General features: G+C 43.8%; 3 protein-coding genes across 5 annotated transcripts; 1 reads left to right on the forward strand and 2 right to left on the reverse strand.

The window, feature by feature from the left end:
- The first annotated feature begins 1,014 nt into the window (after positions 1-1,014).
- LOC115547723 (palmitoyltransferase ZDHHC23) lies at positions 1,015-10,764 on the forward strand. Its single transcript, XM_030362155.1, has 10 exons — positions 1,015-1,644; positions 3,501-3,651; positions 4,070-4,672; positions 5,353-5,520; positions 5,836-6,073; positions 9,727-9,866; positions 9,966-10,045; positions 10,209-10,322; positions 10,406-10,507; positions 10,623-10,764. Exons 2-10 carry the CDS (start codon positions 3,533-3,535, stop codon positions 10,640-10,642), a joined length of 1,584 nt encoding a protein of 527 aa, XP_030218015.1. The 5' UTR covers positions 1,015-1,644; positions 3,501-3,532; the 3' UTR covers positions 10,643-10,764.
- Positions 10,765-10,926: 162 nt separating this feature from the next.
- LOC115547674 (zinc finger Y-chromosomal protein 1) lies at positions 10,927-18,422 on the reverse strand. Of its 2 annotated transcripts, none has more exons than XM_030362077.1 (7): positions 18,148-18,422; positions 16,251-16,347; positions 15,239-15,556; positions 14,848-14,997; positions 14,339-14,458; positions 13,824-13,967; positions 10,927-13,720 (listed from the first exon to the last, which is right to left on the reverse strand). In XM_030362077.1, exons 2-7 carry the CDS (start codon positions 16,315-16,317, stop codon positions 12,372-12,374), a joined length of 2,148 nt encoding a protein of 715 aa, XP_030217937.1. In that variant the 5' UTR covers positions 16,318-16,347; positions 18,148-18,422; the 3' UTR covers positions 10,927-12,371. The 2 variants fall into 2 exon arrangements, with proteins under 2 accessions (XP_030217937.1, XP_030217936.1); XM_030362076.1 differs by lacking the exon at positions 18,148-18,422 and adding an exon at positions 17,709-18,119.
- Positions 18,423-18,871: 449 nt separating this feature from the next.
- On the reverse strand, positions 18,872-21,514 carry LOC115547721 (diamine acetyltransferase 1). Of its 2 annotated transcripts, XM_030362152.1 has the most exons (7): positions 21,496-21,514; positions 20,971-21,228; positions 20,793-20,844; positions 20,627-20,710; positions 20,395-20,496; positions 20,051-20,091; positions 19,164-19,673 (listed from the first exon to the last, which is right to left on the reverse strand). In XM_030362152.1, the coding sequence occupies exons 2-7, from the start codon at positions 21,034-21,036 to the stop codon at positions 19,503-19,505; spliced, it is 516 nt and encodes a 171-aa protein (XP_030218012.1). In that variant the 5' UTR covers positions 21,037-21,228; positions 21,496-21,514; the 3' UTR covers positions 19,164-19,502. The 2 variants fall into 2 exon arrangements, with proteins under 2 accessions (XP_030218013.1, XP_030218012.1); XM_030362153.1 differs by lacking the exon at positions 21,496-21,514 and having other exon boundaries at positions 18,872-19,673; positions 20,971-21,297.
- Positions 21,515-22,163: the final 649 nt, after the last annotated feature.

A 22,163-nucleotide genomic window follows, 5' to 3' on the forward strand; every position in this document is an offset into this window, starting at 1 on the left:
CAGAGCTAATGGATGCTCTCTCAGGAGCTGGGTAAAGCCTTTTTCTTCACATTGATTTTTTTCTTTGGATACTATCATTCACATTGGACATTAGCTGATCTCACCCCTGACCACCTTTACCACGCTCTATATATACCCTAAGCATTGTTATCGTAAACCAGATGTACTTGCAGGAGCGCATTCAAATTATACACGCACGAAATGGCCTGGTGCCTCGCAGGGCTGTGTTGATAAAATCAGTTCATGTTTTATGTATATTTATATATATTACTATTTATGATATTTCTGGTCTCAAGTGCATGATTAGGTTATGTGTTTTCGCTCCCTTGGGCAAAGGAAGTGATTGGATCGGGTAGGGAAGTGCCACCCACATAATAACCAACCACTGTCTCAGTTAAACATGAAATGACCTTTGTTGGTTCAACTCCTTTTTCCTTCTGATAGTAAACTCTTTTTAATTATGATTAGCCTGTAATGGTAGCATTCCATGATATTGATTATTGTTAATTAAGGTACATTATAAAGAAAGACATTGCATCGTTACACCATTTTCAACTCTATGTAATGCATAATGAACACCCTTTAAAAAAATATTAATACATTTAAGCACTGAATTATGCCAGGGGATAGCTTAAGCCTTGGTCTTGTCTCATCACACACACACACACACACACACACACACACACACACACACACACACACACACACACACACACACACACACACATAGACGCAAACACTCGTTTGCGTCTATGTGTGGGTGTACAGATGCATACACATAAATATACACCTACACACACACACACACACACACACACACACACACACACACACACACACACACACACACACACACACACACACACACACACACACACACACACACACACACACACTTCTAGAGTGTTCTCCTAGAGGTCAGGTGTCTCTGGGGAGGAAACTTGAGTCAACAGGGTGTGGCCTCCCACTCTGGGTCTCCTGGTCTTCAATCTCCAGCGTTTCAGTGTTCTCATGTTCCCAGCGTGGATCCCCATCTCATCTCTGACACCACCACCACCACCGTGGAATTACAAAGAGTGGTGGACTCAGAACAACCTGACCCTCACACACAGAGCTGTGGAGGGACTCTGGCATCGGACTGGGCTGTACCTATATTTACCAGTCATTGTAAAGCCAAAGATCCTCAATAGGAATACAGACGGGGGGCGAGGAAGAGCCTGAGCGCTGCCATGGCTCAACTCGCACTGTTTTATGACAGCTGACTCCAAAGGAAGGTGGAGAGCAATGCGACCACAGGGCAAAGCACTTGTTATCAGGAATCCCAGTTATGTAGCCTGCCCTTCTCAAAGTGTCTATGCAGTGTTAGGACTCCTTCAGCGGTGGGTTGCTATAAGACAAACAGCACCTCGTCTGCTGCAACCAGGGGAGAAATCTGTCTCACTTCTGTTCCCAGCTTGGAGGAAAAAAACATAATTACATTAACGGGTCGGCTGTCGACTTAAGAGCTTTCCACTGTTAAGGAAGATTTGTATTTGTTGTTGGGAATAGCTTGTTAAAGAAGAGGACGAAGATCTGCAATTTTGGGTACTTCACTCATCGGGTGTGGAAACCTGAATTAAGCCTAATCTGCATACAAATTAAAAGGTGAGTCTGAATTTTCTTTTATACTTTTATCATCATATTGTGCATGATAATGGACTTACTTTGTATATCACCTTTCAGTATGGGGCATTTAATAATCAAGAAAGTGCTAAAATTCAAATTATATTTTAATCATGTATTTTATTTGATATCTATCTTGATTCTGTAAAAAAATGTACTTAAATCTGTAAATTCAGTCATATATTGTACATACATATAGGATGGAGAGATTTATTTAAAATGTTGAATGCGTTGTTCCTGTAATGTCTCTGTAGGACAGATATAGGATATAGGCATAGAGATCTTTTATCCTCAACGTAAATAGTTATCTCATCAGCGTATAGACCCAGGGTCGTTGGCCCAGATAGTGCTCCCGATGGACGCAGTGGCCTTGTTTCAACAAATGAAATAAGCGTTTAGGGAATTAATAGATCAGGGAACTAATCCAATTAGGAAAGTAATATGTGAATATGTAATCCCCTACCAAATGGCACCTAGACATTCTTTAAAAGGGTTTTTAAAGAGGACATGGCAACGTATGACATTCATATTTATGTAGTTTTTTATTTCAATAGCTATCCATTCCGAGCATTCCCTGTATGTTATATATGCGTATTTTTTTTAGATGAGTCGGAGTGCTACAATATGTGAGAGTGACTTCCGTGTGGCCACCAGTTTGTGTAGACCAGGGGTCGGCAACCCTAGGCACGCGTGCCACCACTGGCATGGGGCAGCATAATCATTCACAAAAAATATATATTTTTGTTTTATTTTATTATTAAAAAAATTCACAGCACAATGCGGCAGCATAATCATTCCTAACGATTTTTTTTTTGCACTTTATTCTGTTTTGGGCATTTCCTCCCAGTGCAAATAATTTAAAATTAGTTACAGAAAGCAGTGTTCTGAAATGGGATCAATTAATAGTTTTAAACCTATGTTGTGAGTAATAGAAAATAAAATATTTAAAATATGGTTGCAAGTGGTGTTGTTGCTGTATGCATCGCCTTCACATGGTTTTGCATAGCTGTACATGTCTTAAAGATATTGATGTGGATGGTTTCAACATTCTCATATATTCTCGATTTTTACATTTCTCACAGTGCAAATATGTTTTTGAATGAGTTTCTGAAAATGGTGTTTTAAGATGGGACACATGTAATTATAATTTGTAAGCCCATGTTGCAAATATAAGAACCAAAAAAACATTTAAAATGTTGATGCATGATTGTGGACTAAATAGTACAATTCCAGGTCTTCTGGAAATGTTTTTGGTCGCTGTGTCATAATTCAGCTTCATTTTATATATTGTTGCTTAAGGCACACTTATTAACGAGAAAATGTCAAACTGGCTCTGCATGTTGAAAAGGTTGCTGACCCCTGGTGTAGACTGTTCCCCTAACCAAGCTGCCCCTATTCCCATCAGACCATGGCAGCACATTGTGTGGTGGGCTTACATATACTTTTATATATATTTCTTTTATTTTATTTTGAAGTGTAGTGGGCACCTTTTCTTAGATGATGTGGGATACCTTTACGCAGACGTTTAGTCTCATCATTACACTTAGAGCATCAATCAATAAATCTGCAGGAGGTCATTGATCAGCCAACTTCCTTAACCATTACAACAAGGACCATTTACCATTCCCCTTATTCCTTGAACTACTCAGCGAGGCAAGGAAGGCAACTTATTCATCACATGTAGCGAAGTGACCGATATTGCTCTATTCTTTCCAATATCGCCAAGTCAACAGTATTGATATCGTGTTGAACACCACTGAGTGTCCCTGTATCGTTTTTAACAACATCGTAAATGTCACGTTAGGCCATGTTGAGCTGTATCACCAGTCTGTTGGCAGGTGGCTGCGAGGCCGCTCCTCAGTGATTTATCATGAAATGGGAGAAGTTGAAGCCCCCGGAGCCAGACGACTCCATGTGCTGCTGCGAGTGTGACTGCCACCAGTATGGATGTTCCTGCCACTGTGAGGACCTAGATGAGGCCTGCAACAGGTGAGGACTGAGGAGAGGCGCTGCTGGTGTTTTGAGGCCTTGGAAATGGCTCTCTTCAATGAGGTATATCTTCTGATAACAATTTTTCCTGATAAAACTGAGATAGCCATCTTTGGCGAAAAAAGACAGATAATTGCTGCTCATCTCAGTTCTCTGTCTCTGGAGAACAGCGGTGAAGCCGCAAATCTGGGTGTAATCATAGATGGTGATCTACATTCAAAGAGCCAATCAATCACATCACAAAATCTAATGAAAAAATTTGAACTGGACAGAGTAGCTATAGAAGTCAGGAGGACGAGACACACTATGCAAAAAAAGGTCTTGAACCTTGTCAAAGGCAATCAATGATTGTAATGTCCCCTGGGTCTTTCACCTGCTCAAACCATTATCACTGACACCGCCTCTCGTCTCGGCCTAGGTGGCTGAAGGGTCCTTCCGGAGGTCAGAGGCCGTCCGTGCTGAACGCTGTGATCGACAGGCTGGAGTTCTCCATGGTTCCTGTCCTGGTTCTTCTCCCGCTGCTGCTGCGCCTGGCGGCCCTCCATGTCCTGCTCGGCGTAGTGGTGCTCAGCGCTCTGCCCTGCCTCCTGCTCTGGTACTACTACGCCACGCATCGCCGCAAGAGACGCACCCTCTTCTTCCTCACCCTCTCCCTCTACTCTCTGGCCTACATGTACTACCTCTTCCTCACCGAGATCCTGCCTCGGGGGGACGTGGGCCCCCAGCAGGTGCTGGTCGTGACGGCCGGGGTGGTGATCACCGTCGTCTCGCTGGTTCGTACCAAGAGGGGGCCGGGGTTCGTGGTGGCAGGGGCGATTTCGGCGGTGCCGGACAAACGCAGCGTTGAGGTGAACAGAGGTGGGCCTCCTGAGGTGAGGAGCACCGGGGAGGAGACGCAAACCCCGGTGGTGAAGGGCCAGGGCAGCAGATGTGCGGTGTGTAAAGTGGTACGGCCGCCGCGTGCAGGACACTGTCGGATCTGTGGGTCCTGCGTGCAGAGACTCGACCACCACTGCATCTGGTGGGTTCTGAGAGATTCCAGGTCCTGCTTTAACGTGGGATGGTGTTAATGTGTTAATGTGTTTAGGGTGCTGTGCATGCCTTCCCCGCATGAGGTTGGTGTTCAATTCCCTGGTAGACTAGTGCTCAAGGGTTCAGATTCAAGGTCCTTCCCCTGCCTTCTGCTGCAGGACTCACATGTCAATTATTTGATATGGTACCTCGTTAGTATAGCGCCTATCCCTGCCTGCTAGCTAGAGACCAGGGTTCACTATGTTGTCATTATGTTGTTATGAATACCATCTTTATTTTCCAAGCGGTAAAATATGCTATTACTTTTGCAGAGGCTTTTATCCTATGCAAAGTGCTATACAGTGCATTTCAGCATCTTACTCAAGGTTGACTACATGTTAGGATGTGGACATTGGGGATCAAACCCAGAACCTTTTGACCTCGGAGTCCGAAAAACCTAACTGTATTCTACTAGATTTTCTGATGCTGGAAACAAAATCAATTGAATTCCACAGAATCAAGACCAATGTTTGCTAGGTCAACAACAGCATTAATTCAAGTTATTCTCAACAAACCTGTGTATAAAAGTGCATGAGGTTCGATGGGTGTGGATTAAAGTTCACCGGTCGCTGTGTTGTGTTGTGTTGTGTATTTGTATGTCTGGTGTGTCTATCTCACCGCGTACCGTAGGATAAACAGCTGTGTTGGAAAGAGCAACCACCGCTGCTTCCTGTTCACCCTGTCTGTGTTTTTGTTGACCTCCGTGTATGGGATTACTATGGTCCTGCACAGCCTGTGTCCTCACCAGCACCTCCTCACTGCCCTGCTCTACTGCCCTGGGGTCTACAACCAGTACAGGTACACTGTACTCTGTCACTATGCAGTACCTTATCACTGCGCTGCTCTACTGTCCTAGGGTCTACAACTAGTACAGTCACACCATACTCTATACAGGTACCCCAAACTCTATACAGGTACCCCAAACTCATACAGGTACCCCGAACTCATACAGGTACCCCATACTCTATACAGGTACCCCAAACTCATACAGGTACCCCATACTCTATATCCCATACTCTATACAGGTACCCCAAACTCTATAAAGGTACCCCATACTCACCTAGGTCAAAGGTCCTAGGTGCTGAACCTTTCCTGTTGTGTTGTTCTCCCCAGCACGGCGCTGTCCTTCACCTGTGCCTGGTACAGCAGCATGGTGACCTTGGGTCTGCTGCACCTGCTGTTCTTCCAGGTCCTGAACATCAGCTTCAACGTGACGGAGCGCGAAGCCCAGGTCGCCCTGCGCTATAAGACGGGTCGCCGCCATCTGTTCGGCCTGGTGGTCGACACCGGCGAGTACTACAGGGGGTTCTTCCACAACTGGCTTGAGTTCCTCACCATGACGGACAGAACTGCAAGTGGCTTGGCCCCGATCAGACAGGCTAACTTGGTCTGAATCAGGACCTCAGGACCATTAGTTTTTTTGTGTCAGTGTTCGTGAACAGGTTTCAGGTGGCATCCACCTGCATTTCTAGACTTTTATGAAACAACATATTCTTCCTCTATTTAATTGCAGAGGACTCTGTTTTTATTGATTTTTTTATGAATTTGAAAAAAAAACAAATTGCTCTACTCTGATAGGCTGACAACCATCTCTATGATGTAACCTAGATACCACCATCTTGATATCTTCCACAATAAATATGTTTGTCATTCACGTTCTGCTACCTTGAAATTGAATAGAATAGACTAATACAAAGGCTATGTATATTATACATATGATCCTATATATAATTGTATTGTTTTATATATAATTGAAATGTTTTGTTTATCCGGTTCCACTTGCAGTAATTCCCAGAATAGAAAAGAAACTTTCTGCGAATCATGCACATAAATAATTGATTCATACTAGATGGATGCATGCCATGAATATATACACTTATATGTACCTCCCATACACATAGAACTCCATTAAGAATAGGATTCGACTCAAAATCGACCAACTATGCCCTAGAGACTATGCTATGCAATGCACCTTTCTGCAACAACCCTTTCTACAACTTTGCTTAACTTTTGCTTTTTACATTTTCTGATAAATTTAAATATCTTCCTTTCTTTGTATACTATATCTACTACATATTACCATATATCGATACATATGTGACATTAAATAGCATGTATATATTACTACATACAACTTACTGGCAGTAAGTATTGAGATGCCTTTGAAATAATGCCAATGCAAGCCTGACCTCTGGTGGCAATGTATGATGTTTATATCCATCTCTTGAGAACTTACCTCTCATTTACTGTAAAGTACATTCAATCACAATAATGACAAGAAGGAAATGTCATACACATTTCCGTAATGTGAACAACATCCATGTAAAGCCGAGATCAGAGTGTGATTATTAATAAAGGCAAAGTATTAATCGGAAAACAATGTCTTTAGAAAATGCCAGGTTTGAGTTTGACCTTAGAGAAAAATGGTATAATCATTATTATTATTGCTTGTGTATTGCTATGCCCCACCCACCACAGTGTTTTCTTATTATTTGATTCTACCCAAATAACTCCCTTAAAAATCAATCATAAAATTCACCTAGCAGCCATCTAGGCTCTAAATCTTAACGCTACATCGGTGGTGGAACTGAATGTGGAATGATGCCACAATGGCTGCATGAATAAGGCCCCTAGACAGGGTGACAGAGTGTTTGTACCTTATCCCGGTTATTTTGGCAGAGGTGCCTTGAAGGAATTCCTGCATGAGTGTGGGTGTGTGCATGTGTCCACATCTGACTACTGAGATTGGAGTTTGGGGCCCTCCTTAATGGAAAAAAATTTGACACCTGATAACTGCACATTCAACAGGCCTCTGTAGCTTCAAGCAAAAACACACACGTGTACTGTTTATAATGGACTGCACGTATATAAAAATGTTCCCGGCTAGTGAACCCTGGAGCTGCGCAGCCAGAAGAGCAGCTGTCATCAGGCTTAGTTTTAGCTGGTTTAACGACCAACCATTGACCTTGAGAATGTGTCAGCCTTAAAACAATATATCAGACTAAAAGTACAACTTCAGTCATTTTATGCTCATATCGCTAGTCGCCACATTGGTAAAAACACGAAGGAATCGACACAATGGGGGATCAAGGATACTTATGAAGTTAGTTAGAAAATGTGCAGTCATTTACACAGGCGAAACATGGGGGAAACAAGATGCATTGAATGTGGTTATGTCACAATCGTGAGAACATGTCACTCCTAATCACCTTCAACCCACTAACCTTGTCTGTATTCCCTGGCCTGTCCAAACAAGGCAAGGAAACCACATCAGAAAGTCGTATAGAGCAACACCCAGAGGAACATCCTGAGAACTAGTTAGGATAAGTGATATGTTGTTTTTCTAAATCTGGAACCCGCCGTCATGTTTTACAATATTTTTAATGCTGACGTTTTAAATGAGTATTCAATGAGAGTTTAGCCATCGTGAACCCTGAGTAAAACAATGGGTAAGATAGAATCAAAAAATTAGCGACAGACCACCACCTGCACCACAGATGAAAGGTGTTGTTATCAATCTTCATATTAAGACAGGTAGCTCAGGGCAGATTACAGATCTACCTGGCAACAGGCCCTGACTGGCGCTCTATAGGGTCAATATCCTAAAGCACAGCAGATAGCTGTCAACAGCATACCCTAAACCCCTGGCTCCTTTCTTCCCCAATCCCCCCGCCTGGCTCATCTGCAAACAAACTAACGAAATAATAAATATACCTTTATTAAGTCTGCATTGTTAAAAAAGTGGATAGACACAAATGCAAGGTGATTAAATGCACACACAAATATGCATGCACACGTACACACACAAACACACATATTTTTTTATACACAAATACACTCACTCACAAAAACACACACACACACACACGCACACACACACACACGCACATAAACACTGACATACAAACATGCACACACACAAATAACTATACACACACACGCACAGCATGCTGTTTTTTGTTGTGACTGCTGACAAGTGAATTTGTATCGTCTATGTCAGGTCAACAGAAACTACTGGAACACACAGCACACACACATTCTGCGCTGTTTACCATTTCCTCTGTATCATCTTCAGCTGCTTTTAAGGTTTTCTCGCCCTAAAATACCTCAGGTATTTCCACTCATATACGTGTGGAAAATATTTCTTACCAGTAACGAATGGACTCAATTGCTCTGCACGTTTAAACCCATTCCCCCTCTGGGCTGTGTGTGTGTGTGTGTGTGTGTGTGTGTGTGTGTGTGTGTGTGTGTGTGTGTGTGTGTGTGTGTGTGTGTGTGTGTGTGTGTGTGTGTGTGTGTGTGTGTGTTTGTGTGTGTGTGTTTGTGTGTGCACACACTCCCCTACTGTACTATATAGGGGGTGACCAGCAAACCTTAGACCCAGAAATCGTAGTCAGACAGAATCGGCATAAGTATGGCAACAGCGTTGTTCAGCGTTTTGGGGATACTGCTGTGCTCTCTGCTTGTGACCTCTGATGTTGTACCCCAGGACAACTTTAACATCCAGGCGGTAAGACACTTAGTTACTGTAGCTGATGATCAATAATATTTACCAATTCATGATCAATTGCAATGCATCTAGCTTCCTAGGTTAAATTAGCCGGTAATGAGGCAGATTGAATACTTTTGTTGTCTAGTTCTACTTTATTGTATCACTAAAAATTAGATCCTTTACTAATAGGCATCTCCTTGTATAGGCATATACGTTCGTTGATGAATTCCATAATTTCTTTAGGCCACTTGCTTTGTTTGGATGTGTACACCTTCATTTGATGAAGTACATAGCTAATCTTATGATCTAATCGTGACTAACCAGACCGTTATTTCTGCTAAAGGCTTGCATAGCTATTAAGGCTTCAGCGTAGAGAAACAATAAAGAACAATCACTAAACTGAAGGCTTAATTATCTTTGGCCCTGAACTTTGAGAATATTGATTAATCATTTGAGGTCATGTTTGAGTATATGTAACCCTAACCCCACGGGTGTGTGTCTGCATATTAAAGGTGGCGGGGAAATGGTATCTGATCGGCTTCGCCACCAACGCCCAGTGGTTCGTGGACCACCGGGCCAGCATGAAGATGGGCACCGCCATACTGACCCCAACCGCCGCCGGGGACCTGGACATGTCGTACGCTAGTCTCAGGTAGCAGGCCTAGCGACTATAATATAAAATATTCTCAACGAATAACTTTTTCTAATAATATAACCTAATAATGCGAGCCTATTGTTTATTAATGTCCAGATCTGACGCGTCGTGTTGGAGAATGAGCCACCTGGCAAAGAAGACAGATGTTCCTGGAAAGTTCGTGTTCAAGAGCGAGCGTGAGTCTCCCTCACAAATACACACGCGCGCGCACACACACACACACACACACACACACACACACACACACACACACACACACACACACACACACACACACACACACACACACACACACACACACACACACACAATCTTTGTCATCAATATTCTCTCCTTCAGGAATGGACAACGATAACGACATGCGCGTGGTCGACGTCAAGTACGACGAGTACGCCCTCATATACACCCTGAAGACCAACGGCGGCGTTTCCACTGTCCTCAACAAATTATACGGTAAAACATGCCTCCAGTTTGACAAAAGATTTTTATAAGAGCCCTCACCAACCAGTTTACTAAACTGGAGTTTGCCTTGGCAGGCCGAGGGAACCAGCTCAACCCCCAACTATTGGAAAAGTTCAAGCAGTTTTCCCTGGAGAACGGTATTCTGCCCGAAAACATAGCCATCCTCCCTCAAAACGGTAGGGTAGCCCAAATATATCGATGTCACAGTTAAACAAACTTGAGTTCAATCACAATATCAATCCAAAATCAACAAATAATGTTTAACCTTGGTTTTACTGCTCTTCTTTCTAGGGGAGTGCGCTGAGGCCTGATCGATGCAATACAGCGAGAAGCATCGTCTCTGCACGTGGCGCCGAGACTATAGATGCCCACTGACGCACATTTACAATGGTATTTTCACTTGAGTGAAAATAATAAAAAACTATTTGGTGCATATTCGTTGTCTTCAATCGAAAGATGGGTTTAAAATGGATCACGGTCACTAAGACTATAACATTTTTTTTTATAATTTTGAGGAATACAGCCTATAGTTCATTTAGACCCACAAGTTATTACAAAGCTTGCTGATGTGATATAAAATATTCCAACATGCAGGTAAAATACTTGGCTTTTATTACCTTTTTTCTTAACAAATACATTGAAGTACATCGATAACAACACAGTTTTGATTTTGTTTCTGTAAAGTGTTTTACATCTACACACTTTTTACAGAGTTGTGTACAAAACAATAATTTACGTCCCATAGAAGTCTAGTTACATGTAACTATACAACACATTGTAAATGATGAAATAAATATAAAAACAAAAAAAGTCACAGGTGAAATAAAAAGTAAAAGCCATAGTACAGAGATACACCATCAGACCCTGGCGCTGAGCCTAACAACACAGTTCCCTTTCCATCGACAATGACTTCATCGTCAATCACTCAGACATGAGTTCCGTTTGTCTCTTTAATAAAAACGTTGCACCATGTTTACCGTTATCTAACCCTATTAAGGCCCGACAGAAAGAAATCCTCACGATGTGGTGGGTCGTGACAATGTCAGCTCCCACAGACAGACACCGCTGATCGTATCACCCACTCATTTTATTGCAGTATAAACATCAAAAACAAAAAGGAAACTTTTTTAATTTGACGTTAATCCCCTAACACCACCGGTTATGGCGTAATTTAAACACGACGGGCTGTTCTCCGACGTACGAGGCTGAGAATGGGGATATTAGTGTAATGATTGAATATATTGAGGACTACACAAGTCCTTTTAGCTGGGCATGGACTGGTTGATTTTCTATTGTGACAGTTTCAGTATTTCATATCACCAAGTCAATCCTAAAACAAGATGCCTGAAGGTTAACTAGTATATAATTCATTTTTGTACGATCTGCGCCTTTTATATATTTTTGCGAGACGTGGGAAGAACAACGTTAGACAATTAGTTGGAAGCCGATGGAAGCACAAAGAAACAACCAAATCATTACTGCATCCATCATCGTATTACAAAATAAAAATTGGCAAGTGCTTTTGAAAAGGTTTTTCACAACCATAAACATGACGTCTCGTGTGAAAATGCTAATGTTTCCTTGTGTAACATGTTGTGTGTTTTATGACGGCAGAAATAATCCGGACCAGTGTGGTTTAGAGCAGTATGTTACCTGTAAAACAACCTAAAAAACAGGGCGTATCTACAAAATGAGGTTCTCCGCACCTTGCATGTGTCATGCACACCGACAGACATGCAGTCCGAAGTGCAAGCCTCACACGGACCACCCCCACCCCCCCCCCCCCACCCCCCGGCCTGTTCTGTCAGACGAGAGCCCAACGGTATGTACACGTTCCCACGTTTCTGACGACCAATTGTCTGACGGAAGGCTGGTTTAGGAGGAGCAGGAAAACAACAACAACGAACGGACTAAGTGCAGCGCCCCACCGAGCGCCAGAGGGGGTCGCTGATCCTGGAGGAGTCTGAAGGAGGGGCTGCTCCCGGGCTACGAGGGGGCGGGGGGGGGGTGTCCTTTACTGGCGTACCCCGACTGCGTCTATCACTCCTGCACCACGTCCTTGTGGTGCCGCAGGATGTGCTGGTTCTTCTCCGAGGGCCGGCGGAAGCCCTTCGAGCAGATGTGGCAGCGGTGCGGGTAGTCCTTGGTGTGGATGGAGATGACGTGGCGCTTGAAGCCCGACGCGTCGCCCGTGCTATAGTCACAGTACTGGCACTGGTAGATCCTGCACTCCTTCTGCCCCTTCCCCATCACCACGGTCACACTGCTGGCCAGGCTGGCCGCGCTCACCCGGGCGGGCGGCGTCGACGGAGGCACGACCCCGCCCGCCCCGCCGGCGGCCGCCTTCTTAGGCGGCGGCGGGGGGGACTGGGGGGCCTCCACCGTCCTCTTGACCTCCGCCTTTTCCGGCGACGACTGCTGCTGCTGCTGCTGCTGCTGCTGCTGCTGCTCCTTGGTGTGCACCGACAGGATGTGGCGGCTGAGCACGAAGGGGTCGGCGATCTTGAAGTTGCAGTGGCGGCACTGGTGCAGCTTCTTCGTGCGGTGCGACAGCGAGTGCTTCTTCAGCTCCGACGGCCGGTGGAAGCCCTTGCCGCACACGGCGCACTTGTGGGGATAGTCTTTGGTGTGCACTGAGATGATGTGGCGCTTCAGGTCGCTGGAGTTGGAGCTCTTGTGGTCGCAGTGGTCGCAGTGGTGCGTCTTGTTCTCCTCGTGCGTGAGCGCGTGCTGCAGCAGCTCCTCCTCCTCGGCGAAGGTCTGGAAGCAGCGCTCGCACTTGTAGGGCATCTCCTTGCTGTGCTTGGTCTTGATGTGGGTCTTCAGGTTCGACGAGTCCGCCGACTTGTAGTCACAGTACAGGCACGAGTACGGCTTCTCGCCCGTGTGCGTGCGCATGTGCTTCTTGAGCTCCGACGGGTGGCGGAAGCCCTTGCCGCACTCCACGCAGATGTGCGGGAAGCTCTTGCTGTGCACCGCCAGCAGGTGGCGGTTGAGCAGGCCCTGCTCCGCCGTCTCATAGTCACAGAACTTGCACTTGTGCATCTTGTTGGCGGGAGGCGGCGAGGCCGGCTGGCCCTTGGGCTCGCGGTGGTGGTGCTGCAGCCGGTGGGAGAACAACGCCGCCTGCTGGTGGAACTCCTTGCCGCACGCCTCGCACTCGAACGCCGCCTTGCTGCTCAGCGTGTGCACCTCCATGTGGTTGTGGAGGCTCACCTTCTTGTTGGTGGTGAACTCGCAGTCGGTGCACTGGTACTTCTTGCGGGTGAGCACCTCCTGGTGGTGGTTCTTGGTGTGGCGCTTCAGGAACCCCCGCGACTTGAACTTCTTGCCGCACAGCATGCAGGGGTAGACGGTGAGGGGCTGGCCGTAGGGCCCAATGATGATGGCTGCAGCGGAGGGGGGGAGGGGGGGGAAGAGAGAAACAGGTGAAAACGGGGAACGTAGGCAGACACAGGCAGACACTCTGGTCGTCGACGGCATCAGCCCTACCTGTCTGCACCTGGCGGGGCTCTGACCGCCGCCTGTTCTTGCTGCGCTGGCGGTTCAGGTCGTCCACGCCGTCCGACTCGTCAATGTGGAGCAGCGCGCTGGCAGCTCCGTTCCGGTTCTCACAGCTCTCGCTCTCCTCTGCGCCTGCAGCACACACACACATTTGATATTTGTATCAATGTTCACAAAGGACATGTTCACATTCTTCAATATAAACATCAACAATACGTTTTACTTGTAGGATGCTATCTCAAAGATCAAGGATCAAGGATCAAGGATTTAGAAAGCAGTGCCTCCTCCAGATAAGGCATGTCGATTGTGAGTAGTGTAGTGTCTAGACTCTTGACTTCCAGTTAAAAGCTGCTCGGTTTGATCCCCACGGTCAACAGTCTACCTGCAGCTCATCCCAAACCCAAACCAGCTCATTTATTATTAGGTTATTTTATTCACTGAAAGTTTTCTTGGATGAAGTGTCAGCTTAATGGATGAATAGTAAATGCTAGATGTGGACATACTATGGTTTCCATGGTGGTGGGAGTCACCCACGGACATATAGACCATCTTCTCTCTGATTGGCTGGTTCCCCGTTAGGGCCATGCTCTCTGTGTCGCCATCGCTGATGTCAACAGATTCTCCTGCAGAAACAACAATCCGTTTATACTGACAACACTCCAACCAAACTCAGTCTACTACAACACAAAATTAATTCTCTGGTGGCTGAAACAGAAAATTACTACCCAATTATACTATCATGGTTCAAGATATACATCCAAAATGAATTTCCTGAAAAAAATTAACAGTGAACAAACTAAATTAGCCAATAAATACAGCCAATAAATATCCCGGGAACATTTGGTTCAATTTTCGAACCCTGACTTAATAGTTTATGTGAAATTATAATTCTGTGTAGCGCCACCTACAGCCTAGGCCGCATCATCAATGTCACCCTTACGCCCTACTCTTTCACCAGCCTTTCAGCAGTACAATTCAAGCTTAAGCGCGACTTCCTGCTGCCGGCGCTCACCCATGTCGTCCTCCCCAGAGTCTGCCTTGAAGATGTAGACCTTGATGACCTCCTGGCCGTCCTCATCCTTCTCCACCTCCTGGTCCTCCACCGCCCCCTCCACCGTCACCTCGGTCCCATCATCAGACACCATCTTGCCGGCCTCGTCCACTGGTCGAAGGGAGAGCGATAGAGAGGGTGTGTTAAAACAAGACTTAACTGGGTTACTATAGATGTACAATGTCTGGTTTGCCAGATACTAAATACTGCATTCGGACCACAAAAGCCTAAATACTAAGATACATTTTATTTTAATTCCAGCCTTTCGACTTATATTTCCTACCATAGTATGGATCGGTTACACTTGTGATAACAAATTGACCCAATCATTTTCACAGGAAAAAAACCTTACACGATATCATCAGGTAGTCCCCGCATCCGTCCGGGTCGTCCTCCTGCTGCTCGTGGTCCAGGCCGTCCTCCATGGCAACGCCCTCCTCGTCCTCGTCCTCCTCCTCGCCCTCCAGGGCCATCACGCACGTCTCCACGGCGACGTCCTCGTCCTCCTCGCAGTGCACGTAGTCGGACACGACGTCCTCCACCGCGTCCTGGATCACCAGCTCCTCGGAGGCGAAGCGATGCACCGCCATGCCCTCGCCCTCGCCCTCCGACACCAGCACCGTCTCTTGAAGCTCCACGACAAACTCCTGCCCACCGGCGCAACCCTCATCTGGGGGAGAGGGGAGACAGGAAGGGCTTCACGACCAGGCAGCCACACGTATCGGACGGGGGGTACTCACCGAGATATGCACTGTTTCATTAGTATATTGAGCTATTCAAACGTAGGACTAAACGTAGGACTACGTATATCGAATACGTTATACTAGAATAACGTGTATAGTAACTGTATATAGAGTAAAAGTGTTATGGAATAAGTATACTATTATGCATATCAGTAACAGTAGAAAGTAACAATTCGGAAGTATACCATAGTCTATTTGTATGTATATAGTAACAGAATGTACTTGTATAGTACTGATGTAAAGTAAGAGTGTTTACTTAGTATATAGCAATCGTATAGTAATAGTGCATTGTAACAGCATTCAGTATTTAGAATTAGTATCCGATCTGTGCAGGGTTATAGTGTAACAGTAATAGAAGTAATAGGATATAGTAGTAGTAGTACAGTAGTAGGAGTAGTACTAGTAGCAGTTGTACGAGTAGTATTAGGTGATCCGTACAGTATTCATTTGGACTCATGAGTGTTTTGTAACAGTCTTAGAAGTAATAAAGATATAGTAGTAGTAGTAGCAGTAGTATTAGTAGTAGCTGTATTAGTACTAGTAATAAGTGATTATTTTGGGCTCCTTAGTGTGTATTGCAACAGTATAGTAACAGTATATAGTAGCAGAGTGAGGTTTTACCCGATCCGTGCAGGATTATTTTGGGCTCCTGAGTGTGTATTGCGAGCCGGGCGTCATCCTCATCCATTGTCCTCGCACTGCATTTGTCTCCGGAGGGCTGTGAACGAGGGAAGATTTGTCGGAGCATTTAATAACACAACACACGTCCGCTGCACACACAACAACCACACCAACAACAACGTCCTGCCTTCAGACAGACAATCAAACTATTTGTTTTCATAAATCAGAGACGATTGCCCTCAAAGAAACCACGGAAGTAGCTTTTAAAAAGGTGCACAGAACCGGACACGTGCAAACACCGCCTTGAGGTGAGCAAAAGGGAGCAAGGGCGAAAAACCAGTATGTAAACAATGGGTAAAAAAAAAAAAAAAAAGAGTACACTTTAGATCACGGTCTAGATAAATCCAACAATGGTCACCAACAAGATGAGGTTTCATCTGTGTGTGATTGGACAGATTTCACAACATTGGGTCCATGTTTGTTGTCACTGGACAAGCATTTTTGTGCCTCTTGCACTTGTGGCCTGGCGCTAAGGTCTGCTACCAGTGAAAGTAGTGCAAACGTAACTAAAGTGTACATTACGATTCATTGTTTTTGATGTGATGAATAGGTGATCTAATACTAAGTAAGAAAAATGTTTTACGCCTATAAATCTCACACACTAATGCAAAAACATGCACAGCTAGCACTACTACATCGTGAAACCATTTATGATAGACATTTAAAAATAGAAAACTGGCTAGCATTTATGCTGCATGATATGAAGGAATACAAAAACATACAAAGCAACGTGTATGGGCCTGAATTGTTTAATACCCTACAACATATTTTTTTATGAAACGCAAAATATGCGTTTAGTAGTGCAATGCTGTAACCATTAGCTAACACAGGCTTTATTATTTCTGCGGCAGGGGGAGTATTTGAAGACGAAATTGCCTACAGGGGACAATGCATTCTCAAAGCAAAGACATTGTCCTGCTTGTAGCCTACATTTATCCAAGGCAGATGCGCGACAGTAGGAGTGTAAAGAGCGTTGTAAACAATGGTCTTTGAGAGACAGTTGTATTGAGAAAGGATTTTAAGAGAGGACGGCGGGGTGCCATTTAATTATCGCTGCAAGAACCATCCCCCACCTCCAGGTGGGAAATGACAACGGTGTGTATCTGGACTGCGCACAAGCGCGTGAGCAGCCGAACGCAGTGCAGAGATGTATGAAAGATGCTCGCGTGCTTTTTAATAACGACGCTTTAATATTAACATGCTAATTAAAAACTAGCATACGGATGCATATAGCATTCGAAGTGTATCGTAGTCCATCTACCTTAGCAAAAATAGAGCTAATTATGGGACGGCGGCAGAAAACCTATAAACAAAATAGGTAATGCGGGACACCTGTGATGATAATAAACTGCATTTCTCCCCGGCTTAGTAAACGTTTGTATCCAGCAGCGCACTTACCCCTGATGTGACCATATACTGTGTATGTTAGCACGGGTGCAGGGACGCCTTTTGCACGACTAATGTCCGACACTGCCGTGGTCCGTGCGCCATTTTTTAGCAATAGCCAACAGCAGCATGTAATTAGAGAACGGTGGAAACAATACCCGTTTTCAAGACATAAACCATTGCGCTGTGCATTACACCGTTTCAACGCAAATATTTAATTGAATTGCAATCAAAGCAACGTACAAATTCCTGTTTCGAGCGGGCTAAATAGCTAGCTTAGGCCCCCTCTGATGGTTACGGCCTCTCACTAAAGGCCTGGGCCTAAAGAAGGCCCTGGCCTCTCCCACAGAATAAAAACAAAGCGCATACGATGTCTCACGGGTACCCGGAGACCAATGTGCACAAAGGCCTACCGTGGTCTCTAAATAATGCGAGAAAAATGCATGCATACCCGTTTTATGCGGGAAGGATGGCCTCTACCCGCTTCTCGGTTTCCCTAGGCCGCCTTGTTTCCCCAGACTCGGGCAGGATTGGATCGGGAATTTGGTATCGTCAGGGCGGGCCAGAGCGAGGCAGAGAAGGAGGGGCCGATTGTTTAGGGAGCTCCACTGAAACTCGGACGTCTAAAGCCAAATATTCTCATGCTACAGCCCCCTGCTCCGCCGGCTCCGAGGCCGCCGTCAGCACTACACGTCACAGCCACAAACTTGTAGGAAAATGCGGAAGGGTTGTGGAAAACAAACTGGTAGCCACCGAGTTGAAGGCCATCATTTTCAAACCGTTTTTTTTCTCCTTCCCAAAAAAGGTTTAAATAAATAACATTATGTTCAGGTCACGTTTAGCCAGGTAACCTGGCCCTAAAGCACAAATCCTATTTTTTAATGGCATGGCTATATGTCCACCATTTGCAGTTTGCCTCATCCCAATGTGTCCGGTAAATTATTCTACATAAATCGAATTAAAATATATCTTATATTGACACATTATCCTAAATATCCTCAACTGACAGATGTACACAATGTTGTTCTCATGTTCTATTTATGTCCATGTTCAATTTCAATTCTAATATAATAGGTGAAGATATTATAAACATTATATTGGACACACTTTGCAAAAATTATATTAAAAAAATCATGGTAGTGGTCGAACGTTTCAACAAATAACATGCCAGCAAGTCGTGGGTGTGTGTACATCTCTTTAATGAAGCCTTAAAAATCAATATTTACCTTTTGCAAAAAATCAAATATTCCATTACATTAAAAAAAACTGCCAATACATAAGTTTAACAAGCAGACACAACTGAATACGTTGAAAGATAAAACAAATGACAGATCACTCTGATCAGTGTGCATAAGACATGCGTCCAAGCAACAAAGGTCAAAGTTAATGTGTTAGTTTTTAATCGGGCATATCACCCAAAGGGTTAGTTATATTATATATTCCATTCAGCTTTAGTCATTTTTATGATTTATTAATGATTGACATGTTGAATACTTCAGCATACTAGTTTACGGTCTAAACACAACATAAGGGTTTAAAATAGTGTCAAAGTATAATAAAACACATTGATTAAGTGTCATAATAACCATTGAATATTACATTTATATTAGCTATATTGAAGCATTTCATACTCCCTTTCTATCATTGATAATTTCCCTTCTTAGATTATGTTTCACAAATACCCCATTTTTAATGGTTACACATAAAAGAAGAAAAAACAACATTTCGACTAATGCAGTTATTGTAAGCCTAGCAAATCACTGCAGGCATCCACTAGATTACTAATCAATCATGTTGAATCAGCTCTTATTTTGGGGTGGTCATCTTCTTCAGGTCTTCCTTGTCGATGGCGAACAGGCGCCACCCCTCCTCGCTCGACAGGTCGGAGGCTCCACGCCGCTTGTAGAACTCGATGGACGGAGTGTTGTTCTCGGCCACAATGAAATGCATGCTGCTGCAGCGGGTCTTCACCGCAGTCTGGACAACGCAGGACACACACACACACAACACATCTTTAACTTACTGTATACGCCATATCTGTGCAATATCTAAGTATTTGAGCCACTCAGTTCAAGCAACATATATGTTCATATCTTTTTTCTGCCAATTCACAACTCTATATTTCACATGCTAATTTCTCTTTATAATTTTACCCTTATTACTTTTTTTGTATTTATATTATCATTCACCATCTGTTGTAGAGAGTTTGTGCCAATTTCCTTCAGGATTGATGAATTACTGTACGGTATCCATTAAGAATCTGAACATGGCTAACATTAATGCTAGCTGAGTAAGCTCAGAGTTGGTTACATATATATCAACGGTTGGCGGCTAATTCATGAAGGCCTTCATACCTCGCTCAGGAGTCTCAGGATGTGGGAGCCCATGCCAAAACCTGTTAAAATTCAAAATAAAATAAATGTTAGCAATCACACACAGGAAATGTAGTCTTCAAATTAGCCGGACAGCTAAAGCACAGGATAGCAAAATGATTACACCATCAAAAGTGACCAATAGTGAGTATAAAGTGGCCATCTACACAGAGAAAAAAACTGAGCTTCCACAAAAAGTTACACATTAAAATAGTAATCAACCCAGACTATCTGAGACATGTCACACTTGATGTTATAAGACATGGATTATGCTTCTAACTGGGATCCAGTGAACTATGCACTGTAAGTCTATATCATTAACTTACCTCGAAACTCCTCCATGACATAGAAGTCCTCTAAATAGAGAAGCTTTCCAATCCAAGGGTCATACGTGAAGTAATACATGGCAAAGGCCACCACAGTGAAGCCTGAAATAAGAAAAATATAAATGCTTCCACTCAATCAACTGGTTTATTTTCGACGTTAGGTTATAAGGACTACATCAAGACAGCAGATATATTTATGCATTGAAGAAAGGGGAAACAAAAGTATGTATACCTTCTGAGCTTTGCTTTTCTTTCGGGACTTCGCCAACAAAACAGTGGTAGAAAGGGTGATCGCCAAATCCGTCTTCGAGCAGTTCTGTTAGGATATCCATAGTGAATACCACTTTTCAGTACGGGGCCTTATTAATCCAAGGCAGATTTAATGAGGAAACACTCACCTTTCTCGGTTAGGATGACCTGTTCTTCCATTTCTTCATATTTAGCAAGTTCCTTCGATTAGCAGAGCGATAGATAGAAAGTCAAAGATAAAAACATTAACCTATTATTCAAGAAATCCCTAAAAACTCTGTAGTCGTCATAAACATTAAACCGAAAGAGAAAACGTATCGTATTTACCTTGATCATTCGCAATATATCGGACACGTCGTTGGGTTCGGCCTTTCGTAATATGAAGTTAGCCATTTTCTCTTTTTACCTTTTTTACCTTTACTGATAATTCCTCTAAACGTAAAAATGTGTAAAACTTGTTTCTTCATTCGATCCTCAGGAGTTCAACCCCCGACAAAAAGAGAAAAAACAAATAATATGGAATTACATGGGAGTCAGTGCGTGTTGCGCTGAGCCTTCTCCGAGGCGGACTGACGGACGCTCTTCCTGTTGACCAGAAAGCAGTAGCGGACTCATTAGCATGTAGTACTCCTCCAGCGGTACACTGCGCACGGATGATGTGCTTCCCCCTATACTTCCTTATCTTTATGTTGTTCACGCATTTTACCTGACCGCTGAAGAAATGTGTTAATGATTTACGAGACCTTGTGAATCGCTAAATCGTTTCTGAAGAACCAAAACTCAGTTGAACTCTGCGATTCAATTGAACCTAAAATATTCGTTGGATTTAAAAAAAAAAAAGTGTTAACCTACTTTTTTTGGTCTGCGGTGGTTATGAATGCCCCACATTAGACTATTAGATTTTACGAAAGTAATCACTTAAAGATCAACATCTCCGCTCTTTATGACGTCAAATGAGTCACATCCGGTGCTCTAATAATTAGCATAATCCGTAGACAGCGCGTGTACTGTCATGTGAGCCTGACCGATGATGACACGGTAATAAAAAATGGTCAGGGTAATAGTGTCAATTGTATAACTAACCGCCTATAGACGCTTACATCTAGTTTCCTTTCCTCAAATTCATGTCGTAAAGTAAATTGATTGGGTCGGATGTAGCTCATAGGGCTAGGTTACAATGTTCTTATTCTATTATTAAGAGGACATCGGAAACAGCAGAATCAGCAGAGCTTGCATTTCTGTGAACAAGAAAGGCTAGAATGCTGCTGCCTGATTACCCAATTTATTTTGAATAAACACATCTTGAAATGCATGTTCCTTAACTTTCTCGATCCATTTATAGATTATTTTTATGATCCTATGAGGAGTTTAAGCAGTGCATTACAAAATACTCAAACTAAGTTTGAGTATTTTGAGACAAGGAGCAATTTTGTAGATTATTTTCTCTTCGATGTTCAAGTGCTCATTTGGCTGGTGAAATGACAAGATAAAAAAAAAGGTACATCTCTCTTAGTAAATAC

The sequence above is a fragment of the Gadus morhua genome, chromosome 7 (assembly GCF_902167405.1).
Source record: "Gadus morhua chromosome 7, gadMor3.0, whole genome shotgun sequence".
Classification (NCBI taxonomy): domain Eukaryota; kingdom Metazoa; phylum Chordata; class Actinopteri; order Gadiformes; family Gadidae; genus Gadus; species Gadus morhua.